The sequence below is a fragment of the Rhincodon typus genome, chromosome 2 (assembly GCF_021869965.1).
Source record: "Rhincodon typus isolate 14 chromosome 2, sRhiTyp1.1, whole genome shotgun sequence".
Classification (NCBI taxonomy): Eukaryota; Metazoa; Chordata; class Chondrichthyes; order Orectolobiformes; family Rhincodontidae; genus Rhincodon; species Rhincodon typus.
The window spans coordinates 142,016,084-142,036,672 of record NC_063333.1 but is presented as its reverse complement, the minus strand read 5'-3'; the positions used below and the strand labels follow the sequence as shown (position 1 = coordinate 142,036,672).

Genomic DNA, 20,589 nt, shown 5'->3' with positions numbered 1-20,589 from the left:
CAGAAAAAGAACTGTGTACTGTCTTGGGAATTCCCCTCGCTTTCAAAAGCGGCTGATCAGTTTTATTAAATTGGCTGTACCAGTTGCAGTAAACCTGCACAAACTTCTCTCAGGAGTTCAAGTCAACTCCAAAACTCTTAAGTGAAGCCTTCAGATTGTCCTATACTGCTTCCTTTGTTCACCATGTCAAGGCACCCCAGCCTCAAGCTGTGAATAGAGGATTTGGTCTGGTAAGAGAATCAAGCATTCTAACTACATGACCAGCCCAACTAATTGTAACTGTCTCAATATAGTGAGGATGCATGGCACGCCAGCTCAAGTGAGCACTTCAGCATCTGATAATTTGACCTGCCATCTGATTGTCAGAGTGACTGAAGGCAGCTCAAGTGAAAGCGATCAGGTTTCTTGGACTGAGTGTGCAGCACCATGCCAATTGCACAAGCATAGGAACGTTCAGGACTATTGCTCTACGGACTTTAATTTCAATAGGCAGATTTCCTTATCTTCACTCAAAACCTGTTGCTCAAAGTCTGCCAAAGGCTACACTTGCTTTGGTAAATGTTGAATTGTGTCCAGTTATTATACACGTCCCAATAGGGCATGCTGCCGACATAATTGACCATTTCCACTGCTTGTAAGTGCTGGTCATGAATTGAAACTTTAAGTTTGAGGGCTTTCCTGGAGAAGGCTGCTATTGTATATTAGTCTTCTTTATACCCAAGTTGTTGCATGTACTGCACAACTTGTTGCATATGAACCAGCAAATAGGAAATGATAAAGTATCCCTTTTGATGTCTTGTTCTTTGCCTAGAATAATTTCAAATTTGTTGCGAAGTTGGTTAGAGTACTTGTGGATTGGAAGAGAGGATGTTAGAATTTGATGTTTGTAAAATATTGATGTTTATAAAATGATAGAGGGGAAAGCAGCGCATAGTCCTTTTAAAAAGATGATGGTCTTTTTCAAGGCTGGAGATTAAAACAAAAGTCTTTGGGTAGCTTGTGAGACTGCAGGTGCACAGAGCACCTGAATTGTAACATTTGTATCAAAAGGCTGGATGGCTAGCAGGCCAAGTTTTACTTTGTTTTCAAGACAACAAATTTTGATTTAGCCAATTAATTTAAACCAGGCACTTAGATACTAAAAACCAATTAAATTTAAATCTGATGATTTTGACCAAACAGAACCAATCCTATTGTGAGAAATGGATATGTCATCAAGGGTATAGAAGACGGGGACAGTTGTAAAATCGGCAGAGAACGAACTGCTATCTGCCAAGGGATTAGCTCTCTCAGTTCTTAGCGAAAGCATCATCAAAATAAAGGTTCCACGGCATTCTTAGTTAATATTCCAAATTGAAGAATTCAACAGAGAAGGCGTTCCTGACAAAAGAATTTGACGGTGAAGGCGTTCCTGACAAAAGGTCAATGGAGAAGACACAGAACATTTTGGTAGATATAAACTGGCTGTAATGTCGAAAGACTAAGTTCTAATTTTTTTAAATTTTATTTTATATAAGTGGGACTTTTACCTATTTGAACAGCATACCTTATTATTCAGGAATAGTTAGTAGTTAGAGGGGAATTGTTCAGTTGTTAATAATTTGTTCACTGTTAGACTTAGATAAATAAATTGTTACATGTTGATTGTAGAGTGAGTGTCAGGTGTTTATTTCATTTAACAACACCCTTAAAACAGATTGGGGGTGACAGGCAGGTTATACCACTTTTCACACTTCTTTTAATAGATTATAGGGTGAGGCGAGCCTCGCTGGGTGTTAGTTATCAGAGGGGAATTGATCTCCACTTTATAATAGATTGGGGGCTCATCCAAGATTTGGATGGATTTGGACATATCCGGGGAGATCTAGACAGATTTGAACAGATTTAGGGTGCTTAAAGTCCCAGCAGATTTAAACGGACTTGGGAACTAGAGTCCTAAATCTTTAAATAAAATGTAGGTGATAAATGGAAAATCTGTGTAATTTAGGTTGCTTGTTCTTGGTTAAATCAAAAGTGAGGTACAGCTCTTCCAGTCATTGAGTTTTCTGAGGGTCAAAGAAGTAACTTTGGGGTTTTACTAAAGGTGAGCAATGAATAGCTGCTGAAATTGTCAGATAAGCTGGAGTTGAGGTTGCCTTTGACTGTCAGAAAAGAGGTAATTGCAGCAATAGCTTGACATTTAAATTGGCTGGAAATGCTATCAGAATCTTTGGAAATGGCTAAAATTCAATTGCAATTGAAGCAGCTTAAACAGGAAAGGGAACTGTTTGAATCATGGCTACAAGCAGAGGAAAGACCAAAAAAAAGGGAAGAAAGGAAAAAAAGAGAGGGAAGAAAGGGAAAAAGAGAGATGAAAGGGAAAAAAAAGACTGAGATGAAAGGGAAAAAAAGAGAGGGTTCTAACTTCAGAAGTTGGAAATTAGTCAGGACAGCGGACTTAAAATGATGGAAATGAAGGTAGAAGATAGGCTTAGTGAGGAGGAGGGTGATGATGAGCAAACCCATCGTAGCCAAAAACCTGGTACAGATACATACAAATATGTCAAAACATTATTAAAATTTGATGAAAAAGGCGTAGAATCCTTTTTCAATTCCTTTGAGAAATTAGCTAAACAGGTGAACTGGCCAGAGACTGTGTGGGTAACATTAATTCAGGCCAAGTTGGTAAGCATGACTAGTGAGGTGTTTGCAGCGCTGTCACAGAAGGTGTCAGGAGACTATGAAGAAGTAAAACAGGCTATTTCGATTGCCTACGAATTGGTACCAGAAGCATATTGACAATGGTTCAGAAAAATAAGAAAGGAACCAGGTCAGACTTATATCAAGTTTGAAAGACTTAAACAGAACTACTCTGATAGATGAGTGAGAGCATTAAAGGTAGAAAAAAAATCTCTAAGTTGTTACTCTGCTGGAGGAATTCAAAAACTCACTTCCAGAAGTGATAAGAACTCATGTTGAGGAACAGAAAGTTAAAAGTGAGAACAGCTGGAGAGATGGCGTATGAATACGCATTATCGCATAAATCGAAATTTAGCTTCCAACTGCAATTTCATCCCCATAAGGGATAGAAATTGGAAAAGACAGAGAACCTTCAAAGAAAAACAAAAAGTAGATCCAATGGGAATAGTTCACCGCATGTGAAAAAAAAAAAGCCCAAGAGGGTGGAAAAGAGATGAAAAACCTCAGGTGTTTTCACTGCAATAAGGTAAGACACACAAAGTCACAGTGCTGGTGGTTTAGGAGAGGCACTGGGAAAAAGGTTGTGGTGAAACAGGCTAAACCAGTGAGATTAGTTGAGGTCGTGAAGGAAATCCCAACAGAAGTCAAGGAGCTGCAGGAGAGGGCACAGCCTAGTCATGGGCTGGATAGTAAGATAGCGCCGGATCTCTTCAAAGACTTCACCTCTGCAGGTAAGGTTTACTCAGGTAGAACACGGGGAGTAGGTAAAGAAGTTAAAATATTGAGAGATACAGGAGCTGGTCGTTCTCTAATACAGAGAGAGGATGGCATTTGCACTCCTTCTGAAATGTTGCCTGACAGAGTGGTAAATTGTGGAATAAATGGAGAGAGATTCAGTGATCCCGTGTTATAAGATAAGGATAGAAAGTCCAATCAAGACTGGGGAAGTGATAGTGGAAATGATGGAGTGGCTATCCCTGGAATACAGTTTGTTCTTGGAAACAATATAGCCAGAAAACAGGTGGGAATGATGCCCATTGTAGCAAAGAGGCTGAAAGTAAACCAGGGAACTGAGGAAAATACCTTGGAATTTTTCCGGACTGTGTGGTGACAAGATCCCACAGCAATAAGTGTAATGAGTCCTGTATAATGAGACAGGAATAATTAATGATCTCACAGTTAGGGATCCTCTCGGAAGGAGCGATCACGGTATGGTCGAATTTAAAATACAGATGGACCGTGAGAAGGTTAAATCCAGTACCTATGTCCTGTGCTTAAACAAAGGAGACTATGAAGGAATGAGGGAGGAGTTAGCTAAGGTAGAATGGGAGCAAAAACTTTATGGTGGGTCAATTGAGGAACAGTGGAGGACTTTCAAAACAATTTTTCACAGTGTTCAGCAGAAGTATATTCCAGTGATAAGGAAGAACTGTAGGAAAAGAGCCAGCCAGCCATGGATGTCCAAGGAAATAAAGGAAAGTATCAGATTGGAAAAAAAACACATACAAAAAAGCAAAGAGTAGTGGGAAACTAGTAGACTGGGAAATCTTTAAAGGCCAACAGAAAGTCACAAAAAAAGTTATAAAGAAAACTAAGATAGATTATGAGAGTAAAATAGCTCAGAATATAAAAACAGGCAGCAAAAGTTTCTATAAATATGTAAATCGTAAAAGAGTGGCGAAGGTAAACATTGGTCCTTTAGAGGATGAGAAGGCCAATTTAATAACTGGGAATGAGAAAATAGCCGAGACATTAAACAGTTATTTTGTGTCAGTCTTCACAGTGAAAGACACAAATAACATGCCGAAAACTAATGGCAAGAAGGTCATAGCTGGTGAGGACCTAGAAACTATCATTATCACTAAGGAGGCAGTGCTGGGCAAGCTAATGGGGCTAAAGGTAGACAAGTCTCCTGGCCCTGATGAAATGCATCCCAGGGTACTAAAAGAGGTGATGGGGGACATAGCAAATGCACTAGTAATTATTTACCAAAATTCACTGGACTCTGGGGTGGTTCCCACAGATTGGAAAACAGCCAATGTGACGCCACTCTTTAAAAAAGTAGACAAAAAGCAGGTAACTATAGGCCAGTTAGCTTAACTTCGGTAGTGGGAAAAATGCTTGAATCTATCATTAAGGAAGAAATACAAGACATCTGGATATAAATTGTCCCACTGGGAACAATCAGCATGGGTTCATGAAGGGTAGGTCATGTTTAACTAATTTGGTGGAATTCTTTGAGGACATTACTTGCATGGTGGACAATGGGGAATCTGTGGATGTGGTGTATCTGGACTTCCAGAAGGCATCTGACAAGGTACCACACCAAAGGCTGCTACATAAGATAAGGTTGCACGGTATTACAGGTAATGTATTGGCATGGATAGAGGATTGGTTGACCAGTAGAAAGCAAAGAGTAGGGGTAAATGGGGGTTTTTCTGGTTGGCGGTCAGTGGCTAGTGGTGTGCCTCAGGGATCAGTGTTGGGACCGCAATTGTTTACAATTTACATAGATGATTTGGAGTTGGGGACTAAGTGTGGTGTGTCAAAATTTGCAGATGACACTAAGGTAACTGGTAGAGCAAAGTGTGCAGAAGACACTGAAAGTCTGCAGAGGGATATAGATAGTCTAAGTGAGTGGACAAAGGTCTGGCAGATGGAGTACAATGTTAATAAGTGTGAGGTCATCCATTTTGGTAGGAATAACAGCAAAATGGACTATGTTTCAAATGGTAAAAAAGGTGCAGCACGCTACTGTGCAGAGGGACTTGGGTGTCCTTGTGCATGAATCGCTAAAAGTAGGATTGCAGATGCAGCAGGTAATTAAAAAGGCAAATGGAATTTTGTCTGCCATTGCTCGAGGGATGGAGTTTAAAAACAGGGAGGCTATGCTGCAGCTGTATAGGGTCCTGGTGAGGCCACACCTGGAGTACTGGGCGCAGTTTTGGTCTCCTTACTTGAGAAGAGATATACTAGCACTGGAGGGGGTGCAGAGGAGATTCACTCGGTTGATTCCAGAGTTGAGAGGGTTGGATTATGAGGAGAGACTTAGTAGACTGGGATTATACTCATTGGAATTCAGAAGAATGAGGGGAGATCTTATAGAAACACATAAGATTATGAAGGGAATAGATAAGGTGGAGGCAGGGAGGTTGTTTCCGCTAGCAGGTGAAACTAGGACTAGAGGGCATCACCTCAAAATAAAGGGAAGCAGATGTAGGACTGAGGTCAGGAGGAACTTCTTCACCCAAAGGGTTGTGAATCTGTGGAATTCCCTGCCCAGTGAAGCGGTTGAAGCTACCTCGCTGAATGTTTTTAAGGCAAGGCTAGATAAATTTTTGAACAGTAAAGGAATTAAGGGTTATGGTGAGTGGGCGGGTAAGTGGAACTGAGTCTCAAAAAGATCATCCATGATCTTATTAAATGGCGGGGCAGGCTCGAGGGGCCAGATGGCCTACTCCTGCTCCTAGTTCTTATGTTCAATAAGCTAAAACAAGAAGGGAAATCAAAACGGAAAGATGAAGGAGTTGAGGTCCAGTTAGCTGACACCCTGTTTGCTGAAATGGTAAAGTAAAAACCTGAACAGGTAGAGGATCAAGCAGAGAGGTATTTAGTTCTGAAAGATTAATGGAGTTACAACAAAAAGATGAGACAATGAAGGGTTTATATCTTAAAGCCAACTCAGAAAAGGAATCAGAGTGTATTCCAGAATGTTATTACCTTCAGGATAAAATCTTAAGGCGCAAATGGAGACCATGGCAGGTTAGTGCAGAGGAAAAATGGGCGAACGTTCACCAGATTGTGTTGCCAGTAGCATTCAGGCAGGAAGTATTGCAGGTAGCACACAAATTACCTGTAGGAGGTCATCAAGAAGTGAGGAAAACTCAACCTAAGATACAGAACCATTTCTATTGGCCTGGATTACATAAAGATGTGGTTGGACTTTACCATACCTGTCACATGTGTCAGCTGGAAGGAAAGCCACAGGCAGTAATAAAATCAGCGCCTTTGATGCCAATTCCTGCATTTGAAGAACCTTTCACGTGTGTTATGACTGATTGTGTAACCAAAAGTGGTAACCAGTATTTACTAATCATAATGGATGTGTCTACCAGACTTCTGAAGGCAATTCCATTACAGAATGTCAAGGCAAAAGAGGTTTTGGTGCAGTTAATTTCTTGCTTTCCTTACCCGTTATGGATCACCCAGGGAGATTCAGTCAGACCAAAGGTTCAATGTTACTGCCAAATTATTTAAGGAGGTCATGGATAGTTTAGGCATCCAACACTTCAAATCAAATGCATACCATCCTAAATCCCAGACAGCATTGGAAAGGTTGCATCAGACCCTAAAGACAATGCTGAGGGCCTACTGTCAGGATTACCCCAATGATTGGGATAAAGGTATCCCATTTATATTATTTGCTATTGGAGATGCTCCAAATTAATCGACTCAGTTTACTCCGTTTGAATTGATATTCAGACACAAAGTAAGAGGGCCTTTAAAATTAATTAAGGAAAAGCTGATAGGTCTGAAATCAGAGATCTCACAGCTGGGTAATGTATCTGAGGTGAGAGAAAGAATAAACAGAGTAGGTGAATTAGTTAGACAACATTTGAGGTGGCACAGTATCTAATGAAGCAAGAAGCAGATAAGAAATCTAAAATTCGTACCTTTGCCTGTGGGGATAAAGAATTAGTGCTGTTACCAGTGGTAGGAGACCGCTTCAAAGCAAGGTTTAGTGGTCCCTATCAAATTGACAAGAAGTTAAGTCAGGTGAATTATCCGGTAAAGACACCAGATAGGAAAAATATTTTTCGGATAGGTCATGTGAACATGCTGAAATATTTACTAAGATATGGAAAGGGAGCCAGAGAAACAGGTATTAGTTACTGCCACTCAGAGTGGGGAATCAAATCCAGATAATTTGGATTTTGATGTGCCTCAGAATAGACTGAATAATGAGGAAGCTCTTAAAGAATGGGATAGGGTACTGAGCTTTCTGTCCCAGGAACAGAGAACTGAATTGAACGACTTGTTGCAGCGCTATGAGGGCATATGCAGAAACAGAATGGGGAGGGCTAATACCATAGTACATGAGGTTAATGTAGGGAATGCTGTTCTGATAAAACAACACTCTTACAGGCTTAATTCTCTCAAAGCAACACAGGTTCAGAAGGAAGTGGAAGCGATGCTCCAAGAAGACATCATATAGCCAAGTCAAAGCGAGTGGAGTTTGCCGATCGTGTTGGTTTGCAAACCTGACAGTACTCAATGATTCTGCATAGATTATCGGAAGGTTAACGCCATGACCAAATCAGATTCATACCCATTTCCAAGGCTAAAGGACTGTGTGAAAAAAATAGGACAAGCCACTTACATCACAAAGTTGGGCTTACTTCAAAGTTACTGGCAAGTACCTTTGTTGGAGAGCGTGAAAGAGGTTTCTGCTTTTGTAATCCCAAATGGGCTTTATCAATTTAAAGTAATGCCCTTTGGAATGAAAAACGCACCAGTCACTTTTCAAAGACTCATGAACACAGTTGTGGCAGGATTGACTAATTGTATCAGAGATAGTAGGAACTGCAGATGCTGGAGAATCCGAGACAACAAGGTGCAGGGCTGGATGAACACAGCAGGCCAAGCAGCATCATAGGAGCAGAAAGGCTGACGTTTCGGGCCTAGACCCTTCATCAGAAAAGGGGGAGGGGAAGGGGGTTCTGAAATAAATAGGGAGAGAGTGGGAGGCGGATAGAAGATGGATAGAGGAGAGGATAGGTGGAGAGGAAACAAACAGGTCGAAGAGGCAGGGATGGAGCCAGTAAAGGTGAGTGTAGGTGGGGAGTTAGGGAGGGGATAGGTCAGTCCAGGGAGGACGGACAGGTCAAGGGGGCGGGATGAGGTTAGTAGGTAGGAGATGGGGGTGCGGCTTGAGGTGGAAGGAGGGGATAGGTGGGAGAAAGGACAGGTTAGGGAGGCGGGGACGAGCTGGTTTTGGGATGCAGTAGAGCTAATTGTGTCGTCTATATAGATGACTTAGTGTAGCCATTTGTGGAAAAATCACATGGAGCATTTGACATCACTCTTTCAGAGACTATGGAAAGCAAAGTTCATCATAAACTTGGCATAAACAGAATTCGCAAAGGCAGAAGTGACATTCTTAGGGCACAACATCAGACACGGACAGATGACACTGAGGAACGTGAAGACAATGGTCATCGAGGAATCTCCAAGACCATCCTTGAAGAAGGAAGTGCTATGATTTTTAGGATTGAGCAGAATCTACAGGAAATTTGTACCAAACCTTCATCACGTGATGGCACCGCTGGTGGATGTTGAAAAAGAACATGAAATTTCTGTGGACAGAACAATGTCAGGAGGCATTTGAGATTTTAAAAGCAGTTAACCACCGCATCTATTTTAGCCACATCAAATTTCTTGAAATGCTTTAAAGTTGTCATTGATGCAAGTGATGTAGGGGTTGGAGCTGTGTCGGTTACATTTCGAAGAAACTCAACATCCACCAGAGAAAATATTCAACCATTGAAAACTGTTATTGAGTTTGGTAATGGCCCTACAACATTTTAATATTTATGTTGCAACAATGCATCAGAGACCACTGCATATACCAATCACAATCCTTTGACATTTTTGAAAAGATTTAAGGACAAAAACAACTGATTACTTTGTTGGAGTCTTATGTTGCAAGCATTTAATTTACAGACTGTACATGTTGCAGATCGTGAAAATGTTATTGCGGATGTATTATCACGGGTTTAGAAGAAAAATGTGTATACAAGATAGAACTGGTAGGAGACTAAGGACTGCAAATGCTGGAAGCCAGAGGCAACAGATGTGAAGCTGAAAAAGCACAGCGGGTCAGACAGCATACAAGGAGCCGGAAAGTCAACGTTTCGGGCTGAAACCCTTCGTCAGAACTGGGGATGGGGAGAGGAGCCCAAAAGTAAATACAGCGAGGAGGGTAGGGCGGTGGAAGGGTAGGTGGGATGGTGATAAGTGAATGCAGCTAGGGAGTTAGTGTGGTTGGTCAGTGGGAGCGAACAGATGAGTAGGAAGATGGAAAGGTTAGGTCAGGTCAGGGAGGTGAGGAGGAGGGCTGAACATGGCATAAGGCTGGGGGTGGAGAGATTTTGAAGCTGGTGGTCAATATTGAGGCCAATGGGCTGTAAGCTCCAAAGGCAAAATATCAAGTGTTGTTCCTCCAGTTTACATTTGGCCTCACTCTGACAGTGGAGGCCAAGGATGGACATGTCATCAGGGAAGTGGCAGGGGGAATTAAAATAGATGGCAACCGGAACATCAGGTTGGTTGATGCATGCAGCATGCAGATGCTCTGAGAAACGGTCCCCAAGTCTCCCTGATAAAGAGGAGACCACATCGGGAGCAACAGATACAATAGATCAGGTCGGATGAAGTGTAGGTGAATTTCTGCCAGATCTGGAAGGATTGTTTGGGGCCTTGGGCAGAGATGACAGGGGAGGTGTTGCACCTCTTGTGGTTGCAGGGAAAGGCATCGGGTGTGGTAGAGAAGTTGGTGGGGAACGTAGGACTGATGAGGGAGTCATGGAATGAATGGGCCTGGTGGAAAGCAGACAGGGGTGGGGAAGGAAATATCGTTTTGGTGGTGAAGTTGATTGTAGGTGGCAGAAATGTCAGAGGATGACACGTTTGATTCAGAGTTGGTAGGGTGGTATGTGAGGACTAAGGAGACTACCCTTATTGTTTTTGAGGGAGGGGGTTTGAGGGCGTAAGTGCAGGAAATGGAGATGCAGTTCAGGGCATCCTTAAATACAGAGGGCAGAACTGCAGTCTCTAAAGTAGGAGGATATCTGGGATGTCCAGGAGTAGAGCACCTCATCCTGGGAGCAGATGCAGAGGAATTGAAAGTATGGGATAGCATTTTTGCAGGACGGTGGTTGAGAAGAGGTGTAGTCGAGGTAGTTGTGGGAGTCAGTGGGGAGTCAGTTTCGGGAGAGGGAGGTGAAAAGGACCAGGAAGAGGAGGGAGGTGTTAGAAATGGTCCAGGTGAATTTGAGGGCAGGGTGGAAGGTGTTGGCAAAGTTGATGAACTGCTCGAGCTCCTTGTAACAGCACCGATGCAGTCATCAAGCCAGCAGAGAAAGAGGTGAGGGATGGTGCCAGTGTAGTTGGGGAAAAGGGACTGTTCCACAAATCCTACAAAGAGGTAGGCATAACTTGTGCATGTGTGGGTACCCATGGCCACCCCCTTGGTTTGTAGGAAGTGGGAGGAATCAAGGGAAAAATTGTTGAGGGTGAGGACGAGATCTGCCAAGCGAATGAGAATGTCAGTGGAGGGGGACTGATTGGGCCTACGGGAGAGGAAGGAGCAGAGGGCTTTTAGGCCCTCTGTGTGGAGGATACAGGCGTAAAGGGACTGTATATCCATGGTAAAGATGAGGTGTTGGGGGCCAGGAATTGAAAGTTTTGCAAAAGATGGAGGGTGTGGCTGTTCACGAATGCAGGTAGGGAGTTCCTAGATAGGAGGAAATGAACTTGGTGGGACAGGAGCAGGCAGAGACAATGGGTCAACTGGGGCAGTTAGGTTTATGGATTTTGAATAGGAGACAGAAGCAGGCAGTGCGAGGTTGGGAAACTATCAGGTTGGAGGCTCTGGACAGGAGATGTCCCAAGGTGATGAGGTTGTTGATGGTCTGGGAGATGATGGCCGAGTGATCAGAAGTGGGGTCATGATTGAGGGGACGGTAGGAGGAGGTATCAGAGAGTTGGCGTCTGGCCTCAGTGATGTAGAGGTCAGATCACGATACTACCACTGTGCCTCCAACCTCCCTTTATCAGCGGGCTTAACAGTGAGGTTGGAGTTGGAGCGATGAGAGCAGAGGGCAGAGTAAGTGACAGGGGTGGAGAGACCAAGTGATTGATGTTGAAGCACCAGTTTGAGAGAAACGGTAGGGTTCAATATTGTAGGTATATTGAATTAGTATGACATGTGTAACTCTAGATTAATGAACTATGGCTCTAACAATATAATGGCATTAAGGTTTAGAAAAAAAATGAAGCCATCTTTTCATAATGATGGTTCATTTTTTTCTTAAATGGGAGAAATGTTGCAAAGTTGGGTGGAGTACTTGTGGATTAGAAGGCAGGATGTTAGAGTTTGGTGTTTGCAAAACATTGATGTTTATAAAATAAGAGGGGAAAAGCAGTATGTGGTTCCTTTAAAAGATGATGTGTTTTTTAAAAAAAAGATCTTTGGCAGCTTGTGGGTTTGCAGTTGCACAGAGCACCCAAATTGAAACATTTGTATCAAAAGGCTAGATGGTTAGCAGGCCAAGCCACAGTTTTATTCCATTATCAAGACAAGTTTTGATTTAGCCAATTAATTTGAACCAGGCACTTAGATACTAAAAACCAATTAAATTTAAATCTGATGGTTTTGACAACATTGGACCAATCCTATTCTAAGAAATTGATGTGTCATCAAGGGGACAGTTGTAAAATCGGCAGACAGCAAACAGCCATCTGCTAAGAGTTCATCTGTCTCAGCTCTTAGAGAAAGCATAATCTAAATAAAGGTCCCATGGCACTCTTAGTTAATATTCCAGATAGAAGAATTCGACAGAGAAGGCGTTCCTGACAGAAGATTAATGGAGAAAAGAAAGAACATTCAGGAACATGTAACCAGGCTGTAATTTTGAGAGACTGAGTTCTAATTTTTTAAATTTTGGTTTCTATAAGTGGGACTTATATTTATTGGAACAGCATACCATTAGAATCTTATTTTATTCAGAAATGGTTAGTAATTAGAGGGGAATTGTTCGGTTTGTTAATTGTTCATTGTTAGAGTTAGATAAATAAATTGTTACTTGTTGATTATAATCATGAGTGTCAGGAGTTTATTTCACTTAACTACTCCTTTATAACAGATTGTGAGTGAGAGGTGGGTTATACCACTTTTCACACTTCTTTTAACAGATTATAGGGCAAGGAGAGATTCTCTGGATGTTTTGGTTTTAGTTATTAGAGGGGGGTTGTCCTCCGCTCTATAACAGATTGAACAGCTTCCTGTCCGTGCAATGACAGCAACAATCTCCTCCTACAAATGATGTGTGCTAAGTACGAGCTCCAGGTCACCAACACAGTTTTCCAGCTCTCTAATTACAACTGATATCTTGCATGCAAACCCATTTCATATATTGTATCTAAATGATTAATGCATCACCAGGCAGAGGGACAGGAGGATGCGCGTATAATGAAATCCATGTGCAGCGTTCACTGCTGGACTGACCACCATTCATCATGTAGAAGCCAAGTATCAAGATCTATCTTCAAGATGGCCCCAGGGCGGAAAGGTCCACAAGCACCTCCATGTCTCAAGAATCAAACAGGAATTTCTCTCAGGGAAACTTGAGAATTGCCAACATACAGAAAAAATGAACACTCTGCATTTAGTGTATTGAGGATATCTGAGCAACCTTACACTGCTCCAAAGCAGGCCCCAGTCTTACCTCTCCTAAGCATTAAGACCGTTTCAATGAAAAGAATAAAGGTAAGCCAGAAACATTTGAAGGTCAAATATCATTTCTACAGCATTTTAACTCGATGATGGATCAGGGTGGAGGCAAGGTTAATGTCAAACACATTTTAAAACAAAATGATGGATGCAGTGGCTATGCAATTAAATGAACTTCAGGATATCCAATAACTGGTAAGGCTTTTATAAATCTGGGTAAGTATGGAAGGCTACGAGAGCAATAATAACGTTTCTTGCTGGCCACAAACAAAGCACAAAAAAAAGTGTTTGCACTGAAACCCATACGTTAAACAAAATCAATACGAAGATACATGTAAACATTACAGAAATGTTGCATTTTCAAATATTCATCTCAAAGCAAGCAGAAGACAAGAGAACAAAATTCATATATTTAAAAATAAGGTTAGAGGTGTCATTTGAATATATTAGGTCCGATTCCCCATTAACCTTATTTGAATTTCAGGCAAACAAACTTAAAATATTCATGGGAAGCAATTATTAGATCAGCACTGTCTAAACATCCTCTATGTCAACAGTTTAGTTTCACTGGAGCTGAATCAAATCTGCCCAAACTATGTTCCCAACTCTTCAAAAAAGAAAATAGATTGGCATACTGACAAAATAGCCAGTTGTAATTAAAGCAAAGTGTTGGAGAAACTCAGCGGATCTGACAGCATCTGTGGAGAGAAAACAGAGTTAATAAGTCTGATATAACCCTTTCTCAGTGCTCACAGATGCTGCCAGACCTACCAGGCTTCTCCAGAACTTTGTATTTTTATTTCAGATTTCCAATTTCCAACATCCGCAGTATTTTGCTTTTAAATAACTAGTTGTAACAGATTGTACTTTATTGGTTGGTAAGTTTTTCAAACAGCAAAAACAAATGGACTTACTTGGTCAGCTCCTGAAACTCTTCATATTCCTGTTTAACAGAAGATATGTCATTCTGCGCTTGTAGAAGTCGAGCTTTAAGCCTTTCTTGTGATGCTGCAGAAACGTTTTCAACTTTGATAGGTGACTGGTACGAGGTCAGACCTAATAAATGAATTGACATAGCATCTCTTGCTTGTTACAATTTGAGGGAACAACACAGCAGATATTAGGACTAAGCCAAGAATAGTGAAAAGAACACAAACATAGTCATTATATCAACAAGCACGTATTAGTACTATCAATCAGTTATCAGGAAGCAGTTTTATCAAGCAAATTAACCCGACATGCTAAATTACAAAAGCTGCATAAAAGAACATTTACCTCCAGCATTTTTATCAGAAATAGAGGCTTGCAAAAATGCCCTTTCCAATTCTGCTGCCATGCATGAAGTAATTTCCTTAGCACGTTTCACACTGTCCAAGGAGTTTAAGTATTTGTTTTCTTCCCGCAATGCACGATTCTCCATTGCATAACTGGCAACCCGAGGGTCTTGTTCAATCTAGTAACACAAGACAGTATAGATTCCTACAAGGTATTTTATGTTAATTACAATCAATGTACATCTCAGAAACAGAATATCTGGCTCAACTGGTCCATGCTGACACTCATCCACCTCATCTCACCTGACCCAGTCTACATATCTTTCTGTTCCTTACTCCCTCACAATTTAACTAGCTTCTTCTTAAAGGAATCTATGCTACATGTTTTAAATGTTCAACATTTTAAATGTTAAAACTGTTGAGTTAAGTTTTCTTAAGGCAATTTTACGATTATGACCCCGAGGTTTGGGCTCCTTTCAAATGGAACACTTCCTCTAAAAATTAGCACGAGGGCTGATAAAAGTCTGTTTATTAGGTCAAACTTCAGCCTCTGTTTCCTAGAGAAAAGAAACCCAGCCTGTCAATCTTTCCTGATAATTATACCCATCATTGGAAATCTCTTTTCCACCATCTCGGTGGTTGTATACTCCTTTTATGGTATGCAGATGATAACAGTGCACAATATTCCAATGTTCTCTATATCAAAAAGTCATAAATGGAAGGTCAAAGACCTGAAACATTAACTCTGTTCTTTTCTCCACACGTCACCCGACCAGCTGAGTATTACCAGTATTTTCTGTTTGATTTTATATTTCCAGCATTTTGGTTTTTTTTTGAAAAGTCCTGTGCAAGTTTAACATAATGTGTGCGCTTTTAAATTGTTCCTCTGAAAATGAACTAGTACTGTCACCATTTTGAAACAAAAACAGAAATTTCCATTTTTGTTTCACATTTCCATCATCTGCAGCTCTTTGCTGTATTTTCTGTGTTAGCATTGTTGCGACCTCAATGACTTGTGTTACCACTGTTTTGTGATTTAGAACATGTACTTCTAGAACGATTTGCTCCATGGAAAGATAAAACTCAACAACATTTATATTAGAGATAGTAGGAACTGCAGATGCTGGAGAATCCGAGACAACAAGGTGCAGGGCTGGATGAACACAGCAGGCCAAGCAGCATCATAGGAGCAGAAAGGCTTACATTAATATTAACCTGGTTGATGAAAAAAAAACAATAAGCAACACCTTACTTCGCATAACTTATCATTTGGAGTTACTAAATCATTTAGAGGTCTTGTAGTACAACAGATATCAATCCTGCCTCTGAACGAAAATCTCCAGGATCATGTCACACCCCAGAACTGGACAGCCAAAGGTTTAGTCATTACATGATGAAACAGGTTAAGTATCCGCCTGTAAATCCTTACAACATATGCCAATAGCAGATCATAATAGCAGAAGAAATTCACGATCACCATGTAATGCAAAGAATGGTCGTGTTTCTACCTTCACTATCCATAGCTCCAGGCTACAATGAGCAGTTAAAAAGTGCATATTACCACGTTCTGCATGAACTATAACACACCACCACTGAACATTTTAAAAAAATGAAATTAATCTTAAACTGTTTGTAAAATAGTTTTCAATATCTTGCTTTGCTGAAAAGAATTGTAAAAAACAAAGTGACTTCACATTTCCAAGAGATTAGAAATTCAAATAGACTACCGTATTCAAAGATGATTCAAGACAAGTTAAAATTCTAAGCATGCCAGTTTCCAGGCAAATATCTCACCTGTTCTTTTAAAGTTTGAATTTCTTCTCTCAGTTCATTGATTACTGCATCCTTTTCATCAGAAGGTAGGGTTTCTCGAGATGCCTTCAGGACCTTTTCCAAACGTGCTATGGTGGTTTCTCTGAATTTCACAATCATCTTGTTTGATTGAAGTATCTTTTCCTTTTTGTCACACACATCTTTAAGTTGACCAATTTTTTCTTTCAGGTTCTGAAAAACAAAGAAAAAAAAATGATAAAGAATCAAGGCACAAGTGTTAACACACAAGTTATTTTAGCAATTAGGGGAAGTGCTTTTCTTTTCCATATTCACTCACCTTCAAACTCTCCTGTCAAATGCCTTCTGGGACAGAGTTCGCAAATCCCCTACTGATGCATGCTGATTTCTACATCATGCAGTCAATGTTACTTCAACTGTAACTGCATTTCAACACTGATGCAAATTCAGTCCCAATAATAAACTAAAATGTTAGTATCACTTAATCCAAAACATGTTTAGACACCAAAACTTAATTAAAATGGCTGAAAATCATCCAGCTTTATTTGTAAATGATTCTTTGTTGGAAGGTTAGCACTAGTGAGGGCAACATTTGTTGCCAATCCCTGAATGTCTTGGACAAAATGGTGCTGCTGCAATCCATGCATTTTAGGTATACCCAGAGTGCTCTTTAGGAAGGAGTTCTAGGATTTTGATCCAGCAACACAAAGAAGGGATGGTGATAATACTTCCAAGTTAGCATGATGTATGACTTGGAGGAGTGGTGCTCCCATGCATCTGTTGCCTTGTAGATGGTAGATGTCATGCGTTTGGAAAGTGATATCAAAGGAGTCTTGCTGAGTGGCCAAAATATATCTTTCTGGTAGTGTCCACTTTGTGTTGGCGACGAAGGGAGTGGGTGTTCATATGGGGCATGGATTGCCGATCAATGACTGTTTTGTCCTGAATAATTTTAAGCTTCTGAGTATTGCTGGAGCTGCATGGATCTAGAAAAGTGAAAAATATTCCCTCTCACTCTGGACAAGGGCACTTGCAGACCATTGACAGGGTTCAGGGAGCCAGGAGAGGTATTTGGCAGAATTCCCAGCCTCAGTATTTATATGGCTGACACAATTAAGTTTCTGGCCAATAGATGTTGATGGCAGGGGATTCAGCGATGGTAATTCGATTGAATGTCAAAGGGAGATTGATTAGGTTCTCTCTCTTGTTGAAGATGGTCACTGTCTGATACTTGCATGGCCTGAATATTACTTACCACTCAGCACATGAAATGGGAATACTGTGATGTCATGCAACTGCAGACATGTACTGTTTCACTATCTAGGAATACTTGTACATCCCCTCAAAACAAAAATAAATTTAGCTGCAATCTAACCTGGTTTTGACTTTCACTGTTCTCCCAAAGAAGCATTGCTTCCAAAAAGTGATTCTTCCATTTACTGTCATCTACTTCACTTTTCTCCACAGAATCAGCATCTGATAAAAGTGAAAGAAAACACTCAAAGCATTCATTCTGTTGAGCTTTCTAAAAACAAATCTCAATAAACCTACATTAGGCTTATATGATAAAACTGCAAACTTCAAAATCACATAAAAATATTGTTGGGTCTGAGCAAAACCAAAGTTCAAATAAAGTAATTGTTCAGCAACTGATTGATTCTATACTTTGTGGTCTTTGTATGTATCTGGCAGCCAGCTGAAGAGTTAACTACAGAAACTCAAATAAACCACTTGGTTTCATCAGCACATTGTCTGTTAACCCCAAAAACCTTTCATTAGAGCCAGTAGTTTTCTTAATAAGTGTAGCACTAAACACAAGACTAATCAGAGTCAATGATGTGTGCATTCTCTTGCTCTTCAAGAAAGTATAATGAAAAGGAAAGACATCTTTTATGTTGTGCCTCTGACAACCTCAGGATCTCTCTAAAGCTCTTTGGAGTTCGTGAAGTACTTGTTATGCGTTGTAAAGTAGGAATCATAGCAGCCAATTTCTGCACAGCCAACTCCCACAAACAGATTTGACAAGGACAATGTTCTTTAGATTTTACATTAGTGTAATTTTGACTGAGGTATAAATATTTATCCATTAGGGATAAACATCTTTTTCTTCAGTTAACACCACGGCATCACTTGCATCCACCAGAGGATGAACAGGGCCCCAGGTTCACATCTCACCCAAATTAAATCAAAGCTTGTTGCTTGCAGTTTAGAAACAAAACCATTACGTTGGTAACAATTAATTTAACATAGAAGTAAAATTCAGTTAAGTGTGGGCTTATTTATTTGTGTAGAAAACAAATTCTGATTACTGGATCATGTTAACACTTCCAGGTAAGAATAAAAAGCAATTTTGCAAACTGCCCCAAAATATTGTAAAATGTTCGTAATGGAGAAACAGTTTTTTGGAGGCAAAGAATTTATAGTAGGCCATCCTATGCCAGTGTTAATTCTCTTACATAAGCCACATCCCATTCTTTGACTTTATCTTAGTCTATGTGTTCTTCCATTCCTTTCTCCTTCATGTATTTATCTACTTTTACCTCAAACACATATACACCGTTGGCCTCTATTGTACCATATGTTGGTGAGTTTCATATTCTCAATACACCAAGTTGTTTAAGGGCTCTTGTAGCACAGTGATGGTGTCTCTACTTCTGAGTCAGGAAGCCTGAGTTCAAGTCCCACCTGAGGTGTATTACAGCATCACTGAGCAGTTGATTAGAAAATATCTTGTTAAAGCAATGCAATTAACTTTGGCCCAGAAAGGGAACAAATTAAAAAAAAACTCCTCTATTTTCTATTGTACAAGAAACATTATTTTAATCGGCACCTTGTCAGTTGGCACTTTTGATAAACCAGTAGAAATTATATACCTCAAATATCGAGATGTCCAAGTATTTACACTGTAAATAAACTATAACAGTGATGTGTATACACCTGCAAAATGTTCCTATTACTTACTGTGTGTTTTTACATTGATTTTAGGTGTGCTGATGTTTTTGAGGGATGTTGATCTCTTGAAGCTTTTCTTGGTCAGGGTTTACTGAATATTTCATCAACCAGCACCGTCTTGGTCCCATAGATGCCAGTTAATAAAAGGTTTGCTGTATTTATTACTGATCCTCAAATTTCTCGACTCCAGCTTTTGACTTCTTATTAAATGGAAACAGATCATTTACATCTACCTACCTTTCATAGTATAATAATAATCATAATAATATTGTTCATAACCTCTATTAGGTATTTTCATTCCAAGAGGAAACAACTCCATGCTGTTCATTTTTTCCTGATAGTTATACCTCCTCAGTTCTAGGATCATTCTGGTAAATCATTTCTGAATTTCAGCCAGTGCTTCAGCAACTTTCTGATGAGACCAGAAATGTGTACAGTGTTCCAAGTGTTTTCTAATCAAGGTTCTACATGTTTGAAATATTTATCTGCTTTTTAATTCAGCTCATTTGGAAAATGGACTCCAATCTTTGTGAGATTTCATTCGTGTTTTAAAAACAGTTGTCAACCTGTAATGACATTTTTAATGAATTGCATATCTGTACCCTTAGATCCTTCTCCTCTACGTAAACACAGTTTCTAAGAAATAGGTAGTCTCCTTATTCCTATCAAACTGCACCATCTCCATTACTTCCACTTACAAGCCCATTCTGCCAGTTTGATAATATTTATCTGTACTTTGGAGTTTTCCTTCTGTATTAAACTTTAGCACACCACCTTATATACATATATTCCTCAATGCCTAAGACGTTAACGGGCTACCTACCTCTCCTAGCCTCTGCCCACTGTGACATTTGTCCTTTCGACAGCTCGAAAAGCTGTTCTTTCAGCTTCTTGATTTCTGCCTGTAGCTGGGCAATGTTGCCTTGCGTATCTTCATTTACAATGGCCTACAACAAAAGGTGCATAAGTTGGTATTACATCAATCAGCAGCTTGACAATAACACAGCAATAAAAAAGGAAGCAACAAATTATCAGAGATAGTAGGAACTGCAGATTCTGGAAAATCTGAGACAACAATGTGCAGTGTTGGATGAACACAGCAGGCCAAGCAGCATCATAGGAGCAGTAAGGCTGACGTTTCGGGCCTAGACCCTTCATCAGAAATGGGAGACGGGAAGGGGGTTCTGAAATAAATAGGGAGAGAGGGAGAGGCAGATAGAAGATGGATAGAGGAGAAGATAGGTGGAGAGGAAACAGACAGGTCAAAGAAGTGGGGATGGAGCCAATAAAGGGGAGTGTAGGTGGGGAGATAGGGAGGAGATAGGTCAGTCCAGGGAGGACGGACAGGTCAAGGGGGCGGGATGAGGTTAGTAGGTAGGA

At 40.4% G+C, this 20,589-nt stretch overlaps 1 protein-coding gene across 1 annotated transcript in view; it reads right to left on the bottom strand.

Annotated features, from left to right (window-relative positions):
- Window positions 1-20,589, bottom strand: part of LOC109935219 (kinesin-like protein KIF15-A) — a 94,092-nt gene that overhangs the window by 52,575 nt on the left and 20,928 nt on the right. Inside the window, exons 2-6 of the mRNA XM_048609196.1 lie at window positions 20,033-20,156; window positions 17,633-17,733; window positions 16,261-16,470; window positions 14,468-14,645; window positions 14,107-14,248 (exon numbers count right to left, since the gene is read on the bottom strand). Coding sequence (XP_048465153.1) covers window positions 14,107-14,248; window positions 14,468-14,645; window positions 16,261-16,470; window positions 17,633-17,733; window positions 20,033-20,156 — 755 coding nt within the window. The remainder of the gene's footprint in view (window positions 1-14,106; window positions 14,249-14,467; window positions 14,646-16,260; window positions 16,471-17,632; window positions 17,734-20,032; window positions 20,157-20,589) is intronic.